The 10,139-nt window shown below is 36.5% G+C and overlaps 1 protein-coding gene across 2 annotated transcripts in view; it reads left to right on the top strand.

The window, feature by feature from the left end:
- The window catches only part of ZNF385B (zinc finger protein 385B), a 1,204,911-nt gene extending 1,195,587 nt beyond the window's left edge, over positions 1 to 9,324 (top strand). For both annotated transcript variants that reach the window (XM_044075269.1, XM_044075267.1), the window contains 2 exons: positions 4,434 to 4,535; positions 7,863 to 9,324. In XM_044075269.1, coding sequence (XP_043931204.1) covers positions 4,434 to 4,535; positions 7,863 to 8,075 — 315 coding nt within the window. In that variant the 3' untranslated portion in view covers positions 8,076 to 9,324. The remainder of the gene's footprint in view (positions 1 to 4,433; positions 4,536 to 7,862) is intronic.
- The last annotated feature ends 815 nt before the right edge of the window (positions 9,325 to 10,139 follow it).

The following is a 10,139-nucleotide window of genomic DNA, read 5'->3' on the forward strand; positions in this document are numbered from 1 at the left end:
GGAAAACTGCTTTTCTTTTAGCTATTACCTCTGCTAGAAGAATTTCGGAATTGCAAGCACTCATGGCTGTGGAACCCTTCCTTATTTTTCATCAGGACAGGGTATCTCTATGGACTAATCCCACATTTATGCCCAAGGTGGTTTCGGCAGTGGCCTTGAATCAGTCTATTCATTTGCCTACCTTTTATCCTAATCCTCAAAGTGAGGAAGAAAGTCTTTTGCACTCTCTAGATGTGCAAAGACAGCTTCGTCTATACCTGGACAGGACCAAGATATTCCGGAAATCTGATCAGTTGTTTGTCGCTTATACTCCTACTGTTCAGGGGAAAGCAATCACTAAGCAAATTATTTCCAAGTGGATTGCCCATTGCATCAAGTTCTGTTACTCTTATCATGGCAATCCGGTTCCTGTTAATGTTAGGTCTCATTCTACACTGGCTAATGCTACTTCAGCAGCTTTTCTTTGTGGGGTTCCTACCAAGGATATTTTGGAAGCTGCTACTTGGAGTTCTGTATTCTAAATCCAGGGCAGGTTTTGCTTCTGCAGTTTTGCAAGGTTTTGTGACCGCTCCCTCTGTTTCTCCTCCAGCCACCCTTTCTTAGCTTTGGGACTCAACCCTACAGTGATGACTGCAACAGTGAACCATGAAGGACATAATATAGTTGTGTACTCTTACCATAAATGTAGATGTTAGAGTGTGTTCACCGTTGCAGTCCGGGTTACCCTCCCTCCTATCCCCTCTTTTGTTTTTTTCCTTGAGTATTGTCTGTTATGAGGTATTTTGTCTGCTGAGGTTTTGGGCATGGTTTCTTTTTTAGCCTTTTCTTTCTGGGCACCTGACATCTGGGGCAAGAAAAACTGGGGAAATGGCATCAGCTGAGGTCTTTATACCTTCCGGCGCATTGACGTCAGGATAAATGTGATCTCAGCTGGTGCCCGATCCAGACTTTGGGATTTTGGCCGTTCGGGGGCTGCTGCTGGCAGGAAGAACCCTACAGTGATGACTGCAACAGTGAACACACTCGAACATCTACACTTATGGTAAGAGTACACAACTGTACTTTTTTATATAACACAGCCACTCCAGAAGAATGTTCACTTTCTAAGTTCCATATTGTATTTCCACCCCACATTTTTTTCTGTTTGCAGTCTTTCTTCACTTGTCAGGAATCATCTCTAACTGAATAACATCCATATCACATTTAGCACACAATTCCAGTGTTCCTCTTTTTCTTACAGTGTTAATATTGCTTACATTTACTGAAAACACTCTAAAGTTGCTTTAAAAACTATTAGTATCAATTATTTTTCCCGACCTCTCTTCCTGCATGCACTCTCTCACCTCAGCTTTCCCCTCCATATTTCTTCTTCTACAGTTTCTTCTTCACGTATTTCACCCTCTTCCCTCAGCCTCTTGTTGTCATGAATATTTTCTTCCCTTTCTACTTCTTATTCATTTTTTACTGTTTGCTCTTGACAATCCATCCAAAATAATCCATTTTTTACACAACCTGCATTCAAGCACACACCTTGTTGTATGTCCTTTCTCCCCACATTGGTTACATTGTATCTTGTCACACTCGTTAATTAAATGAAAAGGGTCCCCAAAAAAGAAGCATGGTTTAAGCTGGCCAGTATATATTTATTTTTATGTTTCAAAGCTGCTTCAGATGTTCAGCCACCATTCCATTAGTTTCACTCATCTCTATCTTTCATATTATCAACAGTTTCACATAGACCATGCGAGCATTTTTAACATTGTCTTCTTAAACTGCATACTAACACTTTTTAACACTGAAGTTACTACCCGAAAGCAGATAATTTTTCCAGAGATAAATCCCCTTTTTGTTAGTTCCAGAAATTTCATCATCAGTCCATCAGTTTCAAATGTTGTCACAAAAAGTCTCTGTCCCAATATGTATAAAAGACTGAATTTCTTGAGCTTTAAAACACAGAACAGTTAAATTGTCCAATAAGTAATATCTGTCTATAAACATGTTATTTTTGTTCTTATTGTCACAGTGGCTCTTCTCCTCTTTTTGAAAACAGTTTTATTTACAGTTTGTTGCTGCCTCCCTTTTTTGCCTGCTGTTACTGCTGCATGTTTTAGTTAGTGCACTATCTGCTGCTACAAAACTGGGCACCTTAGTTTCTTCCAGACACCTTTTCAGTTTATTACTGCTTCCCTCTTTTACTTTCTGTCACTGCTGCATAACTTTTAACTGCTGCATTCTCTGCTGTCACATCACCTGGCTAATTTTGCAAATTACCATCCTCAGCACTTTCTAAAAAGTTATCTGCCCTCTCACCCCATGAAACAGCAGAACTGTCACCTGGATCATCCTGCTTGAGTATTTTTAGCAGAACATCATCTCCAAGCTTTCCTGATGCTAGTTCTGTTATCTGCACCACTTCAACAGACTCAGTTATTTCCTTCTCCACGTACAGAGCTAAATGCAGCTCTTTTGTAACATCCAACACACAGGAATCTTTATTTACATTCTGAAGCTCCATGTTGAGCAAATGTTTCTCCAAATTCTCATTGTCCGCCTCCAAATGCTCAATAGCTTTTCTCTCCTCCTCCATGTTTCTGCTTTCTTTATGCCTATTCATTGCTGAAGCTGTAGGAGCCCTCCAGCAGCATCTAGCAGTCCCAAAGAATAGCAGAATTTTCATGATGCTCTGGCCAAATTTCCCTTAGTAGTAGTATAAATACCACCCTGGTTCTGTCCTAAAAAAGGCCACCAGCCTACTGGGACTAACCTGGTCACCACAAAGGATAAATAAATAAATGAATACAGCACAAGGCTGGCACAATACATATTGAACAGACTTGCATATAATCTGATATTTTATGCATATAGTATAGAGGCAGGTTTCTTAAAGCATCACTTCCATAATATTTAACTTATGCAGTGGTTTATCTGTGCAACACTTATTATTTCAACAACTGTACAATTTACAGAAGAGAGTTATAAATAAAGTAACAAATGTATTCTAACATACACTGGCAGTATTGTAGCCAGGGTTGGGCGACAGGGACAACTGTCCTGATTGCAAAGTGTTGGGGGATGTGATCAGATCCTGATCTTTCTTTAATGCAATACCAGCTTTTAAAAGCTGGAACTGCATTTTCAGTTAGACCTGAGAGCTGTAGCTCTCTCTGTGTCTGGCATAAACTGTAGCAACTTGTTTTAACTAAAACCTGAGTACTGTAGCACTCCGTGCAGACACGGTATAAACTGTAGGAACTGTTTTCTACATTAGTAGCAAGCAGTTTGCTTGAGATTAAAAAGGCATTTTTTTTTTTAACTAAAGCATAAGCACTGTAGCACTCTGTGCATGGGATATAAACTTTAGCAATTGTTTGCTACACTTTTAGCTAATAGTTTGCTCCAGTATAAAAGAACAAATTATGTTTAAGGAGCATTGGGATATGACACAGAAACAGGACCTGAATGGTTGGGCAAAAGGGGTGATGTTGTACATCTTGCCACTAGAAGGAATGTTGTTTTTTTATTTTTTTGTTTTGCTCATAAGTGCAACAGCTGGGGGTGTAGAACTAGCTATGCCTCTGTATAATGGTTCAACTTTAATGATGAATTTCTGTATCATAGTACATTAATGAGCTTTAAAGATGCTGTGATGATACATACTGTAACTCTTATGCCATACTACAGGATAAATAAAGTAGAGTTAGTAATGCATAATTACAGGGCAGACTAGTACCGTGATATAATAACAGGGCAGCTCTGTACAATGATGTTCACACTGCTTCCAACAATATATGATGAAGGTGAGTTTTCAACAACACTCCCATTGATTCAACATATATATATATATATATATATATATATATATATATATATATATTTTAACATCTTAAACTGGATTTATAATTAATTATGTAATTATGCCACATTCTGGGTCAGTAGGCATGTGCCAGAATCCATGCAGGTATGGATATTTATATTTTCTGGTTTCATAACAGTATGATTTACTATAACTCATCCAAGTAACCCCAATAGATTTTCACAGATGAAAAGAAGCAATGTTTTCTATTCCAAATAAATCATAGAAGTGATTTCAGTCTATAGTCACTTTAGATTTTGCCACAGAAATTGCGAAGATGCAGTTATAAAGCTGAACTTATGAGGGCTAAACATTTACTGCTGCAGAAATCACATGACAGGCAATGTGTGTTGTTGTTTGTGCATTGCAAACACAACATTAATGTATTTGCGTAAAATCTAAATAAAACTGAAAGTAATGCTATGGAAAGCACAAGTGTGTAAATATTAAGGATATGTTGCCTGTACATAAGTGAGTGACTGAGTGAAAAGGCAAATGAGTGTGCACGTGTATGTGTTTTTCTAATAAATATATGTAGTGATGTTGAGTCTTCTAATTTTTTTTTTCATTTCCACTCTAGCACATTTCCAGCAGGAGACATAAGGACAGGGTTGCAGGGAAACCCATGAAACCTAAATACAGCCCTTATAATAAACACCATCGCAGCCCAAGTATTTTGGCAGTAAGTTTTATTTGAGATTATATATATTTATTCATTTTATAACATTTGTGATGTATTATTTTATGTTTTCCACTGTCTACCAGATCAGAAAGTATTGGGTAGTATTCAGGAATAATCACTGAACATTAATGTACATGGCATGATAAGGGTTGAGCCACAAAGCCGTACCAGAATAAAATGGCATGACACTGTTCTCCCGAATGCATTCCTGTATTAGTTACTGACCACTACTTGCACTCTTGGTCATTTAATGTAGTCCTTCTAAGTAGGCTAGTACTTGACTTCATTGCATGTAAGGAATAAATCTGATGGCCACTGTATGCAGAGAATGTTTTTTGTAGTGAGGAAAATATTTGTCGGCATGGACAGTAATGTCAGTCTCTCAACCTATACAATGATTTGTGTAATAACATTGAATTCTAGTACAGGATTTGATTCCCTTGGTTTCCCATATGCTTGCTCTGGGTCTCTGAGAAGGTCACTTAAGCAGACAGTGTTCCTGGGTCACACCTGAAAACTGGTTTGTGCCTAGTGAATTTACCTGATCAACAAATGAATTAAAAATTTACCATTTTGTGTTGAATTGCCCTGTTGCACATGGCACAACTTTGTATAACAGAGCATTTCTTGAAATCAAGTGCTTACACCATTCATTTTCTTATTGATGGAGCTACCTGCAGATGTTGTAAACTACAAATACTACATTCAAATGTACATACCTGGGAGTACAGCATAACAGAAAGTGAGGGGGTGACTGGTAGCTGATATACAATTCCAATAGTGACATAACAGCTCATAACCACTCGTACATTTTTCGTGTGGGCTCCATAGACTGTACGATTCCAAACTTGTGACACCTTAATGACGCAGAAGCCAGTTTTACCATCTATAAGCAGAGTTTCTGTAGACTACAGCTTGATCTTAATGTACAAATCTGTACATCTCTTCATTCATACTGGTATATCATATAGATGTCATATTTGCATACCTGTGATGGGTGCTGTCCTAGTGGTAGAAAGTGAGAGTCATTGCTCATGTAGATTTTTAAAATGCCTTCCTTTCAGTTTACAAAGTGCCATGTTGCCCCATTTTAATATGGAAACCCTTTCATATCTTGAAAAATGGCTTCATGAATCCAACCCAACATCTTTAATAAGAAAAGAATATGGCTATAGTCCTAATTTATCATTATAATATTGTACATTGAAGTTAAAACTCTGAAATGTAAAAATGTTATTTTTGGCTTTCTCTTAAAAGAAACTGGCATATTTGTAGTGAGCCAGGGCAAATTATATAGTTTTTTAAACTATACACATATGCTTAAATCTTACAAACCTATAATACTTTTCTAACCTGTACTTAAAAAGAAAAAAAGATAGGCAAGATAAAGCTATGTAGTTTTCTACTTTAATAAAAACAAACACAAACTCCAAATGGTGGTAAGCGCTTTCGGGTTCTCCAACCCTTCATCAGACCTGATGAAGGGTTGGAGAACCCGAAAGCGCTTACCACCATTTGGAGTTTGTGTTTGTTTTTATTAAAGTAGAAAACTACATAGCTTTGTCTTGCCTATCTTTTTTTCTTTTTGAATTGGACTTATTTGATTTGGCAAGACTTTAGCCTGAGCACAGAACATTGTATTTTGTTTCTAACCTGTACTTAAGTTATATCATAGTATTAGGAATTGATTACAATATGGCTTTTTTAGTGTTTAAGTGCAGTGTGTATCTGATTCTTGTATTGCAAAGAGTAAATGCTCATGAGAGTGTTTGACATAAACATTGTGTATGGGAATAAAAGCTGACAGTATATAAACTACAGAAATCAGAAAGTGCAATCTCAAGCAGAGTAACAAAGAAGATATATAGATATGTATTCAGTAAACTAGTGAAAGTTGATGTATAGGTCACTTATAAAAAAAAGTTATATTTACTGCATTTATTTACCAGGAAAGCCTGACTGGGCAAAGACCCATTTTCAGTATAGGCCAGCCCAGGGAGAAAAGTTGTAAGAAACATAATTATATACATAAACAAACATACGGTACAAGGCTTTCAGACATAATACAGATTTTGACTAGTATGGCAAATATATCCATTGAAGTTACAAAATACATCAACACCTTTTTTTGTACCCTTTCTGCTTCACTCTTTCTGATTATCCCAGTGTCCCTGTCAATTGTCAGGTCTGCTAGCCTCTCCCACTGTCCTTAGACTATTGTTTCTAAGTTCAGGGCTGATGTGATACCTGAGGGCATCCTGGAGGATTGTGCCATTAATTGCTTCCACCAGGGGATATTTTTAATTTATCCACTACCCCTTGGCATTCCTCCTCTCCTGCATTTACCTTTTATATCGGGGGGGGGTGGAGCTACTGCCCTCTGTGGACCTCACCTTCCTTCAAGGAACACCTAGATGAATACCACCCCCAGGATGAGCGCACCCATTCCTCCCTGCCTGCAGCTTAGTCACCCAAGCCACTAACTGAACCTGGGTCACCAGGTTGTAGTTAGGGCTTTATCCGTCTTTGCCACAGCACTGGTCGGAATACACTAATAACCCTAATTTGATAGCAGTAGGTATATATATGTATGTGTACATGCCCTAAAATGCATTATTCATATATGAATAATCTAACAGTTTATTGAGTAGCACTGCCCTTACAATGCAGTTTCATTTCAGTGTTATAACATGCTTCTTTTAAGATTATGAAATTGATATGGTTCATTGTATAATGTGACAGTTAACTGAAGGTTATTCAGTTGATGCCAACTGAACAGTGGAACCTTCCTTGACTATTATGTTTCCTGTGGAGGCTTTGCCCTGAACAGTCTCCATGCAGGAGGTATCTCCTGTACTGACTCCCACTGATATAGTATATTCCTCAGCTCTTGGGGTAAGTTACATATATATATATATATATATATATATATATATATATATATATATATAAATGCCACCTGTGTTCCATTTGGTCATTGGTACTGATCAAACTATTTTCACTTAAATATTTGTCAGCCATTTGTTCAGATAGCAGATGCCTTACTAAACTGTTATATATGGTGCTTCCAAGTTAAGGCATTATTCTGTGTAGCCTCATACAACCATTAACACAGTGTAATTTCTCTAAATTCATTCTGATGAATGACATTTTGTTGTTATGTCATCTCAGTATTTCCTATACTGCATATATTATAGCAGTAAGAGGTGTGAGCATGAACAAATGCAAGTATGCAATTAATATTTTCTATAGTTAATTGATTTACAGTGAAAACAAGCATGACAAACTCATTTGTACAACTGAATGTTATTTATTCTTAATTTATAGGCAAAAATGGCATTCCAGAAGGAGATGGTGAAGCCTTTACCTCCTACTTTCCTCTCAAGTCCTTTTGGTGCTGCAGTATCCTCCCAGTTTTCTCTCCAGCCTCGTCCATCTACTCCACTTTTCCACACTACTACTTTATCACCAGCTCTCTTAAGGGCAGGACCTGGACCAATCCGCGCATCTCCTGCACCAATCCTCTTTGCACCATATTAGTGATTATTAACAGCGGGACAGTGAATGGCCAGTGGAAGAAAGAATATATGGTTCCAATACCAGTTATCTTCTTAGTGTATTGAATGTGTAGTGTGATGATCTTAATGTATGTTTCATCACACTACCTTCCAGGAATGCACAGCAACAAAAAAGTCTGAACTTACTAGTGCGGAGTTTACATATTACTCCGTGTCTGTTTTGTGAAATTCAATGGCAGACATTGTCTTTTTCTTAAAATATTTTTCATAATAGGTATCTCCATGGATACAATCCACTCTTAAAGCAAGGAGTATTGATTGGGATAATTTCCTGACTGACTTGAACAAAATGAGGTCTTCCTCATACTTAAAGATGATATCTTACACATCCAACATAGTATCTCCTGATGAACAAAGTAGTTAAGTAAATGTTTATTGTGGATAAGATCTCAATATAAGATTGTGCAATTAAAAAAAATATGTCTTGCTGTTGCCAGGGATTGTGTAATGGTGTTTAAGCCTAAATACTGTTGTATCTCGTGTAGTGCTATATACGTATATTGTCTAATTTAAAATGTTGCGCAATCTTTTTGATTTTAGTTGCAGTGCTGTATATGTCTAGGCACTATCTTTATTTTGTTTTGTTAAATGCTTTACTTATTTCGTTATTCTTTAATTGGTCTTTGAAACTAGAAAGCCATAAACTTTATAAAATATACATAATTTCAATATTATAAATGTTTGGTACATTTAACTTATTTGGTAGCCGCCTCACTGGTTTATGTTGCTAAGCAATGTTTAAAAATAGAAGTAAATAATATGACCATACAAATTGCACATTAACATGAATCTTGCAAATAAAGCAAGGACTAATAGGTCTAGATGTATGTAGTTTTAAATAGAGTATAGGTCCATTATTTTTCACTTCTTTCATTGTGTGTAATGGTGCTACATTTCCCTGTGGTACCCAAATGCAATAATGTACAGAAGATTAGATATTTATATTTAAGCAAATGTCTTTACTATTTACAGATATGTTGCAATACAGCCTTGCCTGGTAGGTGATTTAGATATGCAGTGCACAGACAATATTATTTCTGAAGGACATAACAGAGGAAAGTAGATTCAACAAAAAAGAGGAAGGCAATCAGTTAAATTGTCACTCGTTTCTTTTAGCACAGTATGTTTTTAATGTGTGATACATACATGTCCAAGAGTCATGTACATTTCTGAAAAATGTACCTTTTCAATAAAATAATTATGAAAGCTAAGAGATTGTTTTACTTTTTAGCAGTGCTATTATTTCCAGCTTTAAGTTAATCTGATGAAAGTGTACTTACTGTTGAGTGTTTTAAAGTCAGGAAATAATGGTTTGATGTGCTAAGGTTGGTACATAAAGAACTGCAGCCTGAACTTTGCTTCTCTCTTCCACTTGTAAAGTTACATAATTATCATCTGCTATAATTGACCCTGACTTTCCAGTCCCAGATAGTGTTGTTATATCCTCATGTTCTGTCGAAACATAATTTAGCTACCAGTCATAAACACTAAGTATACACGTTTTCATTAGCTTTTGTAGTACTAGAAACCTAATATAGCATGTGTTAGTTACTATAGGTGATAGAATGTATTTCTGAATTTTAGTAGGCGCACTTGTGCCAGGACTGGAAAAATGTCAGTGTAGAATCCTCAAGACATGGAAACATTCCTATAATGGGGTTAGACCAGGCTCAGGGGGGTGGATGGCCCCCTGTCACAGAGGAAAATAGTAGCCCACAAAAACCACAAATGTTGACAGGCCAAAAACAGCCATAAAGATGATAGAGTGAGGATAAAAAGAAATTATGTATTGTAACTGTTATGCAAGAAGCCCAGAATTTCTGGATAGAATATATTCAAAATGATTAAGAGAAAAATTAGAGGAAAAAAATACTTGCAAAGAAAATCTGTCAAAAGTTTCATATGCAAATTTGTATTAATTAATACCACAGATTCATGAAAAAAGTACATAGACCAAGAAAACACAAGCCATTTGAAAAAAGAAGTGACTGAGAAAGTGTGAAAATATAAAGAATAAACATAAATA

The sequence above is a fragment of the Protopterus annectens genome, chromosome 6.part0, assembly GCF_019279795.1.
Source record: "Protopterus annectens isolate FY-2018-M chromosome 6.part0, PAN1.0, whole genome shotgun sequence".
Taxonomy (NCBI): Eukaryota; Metazoa; Chordata; order Ceratodontiformes; family Protopteridae; genus Protopterus; species Protopterus annectens.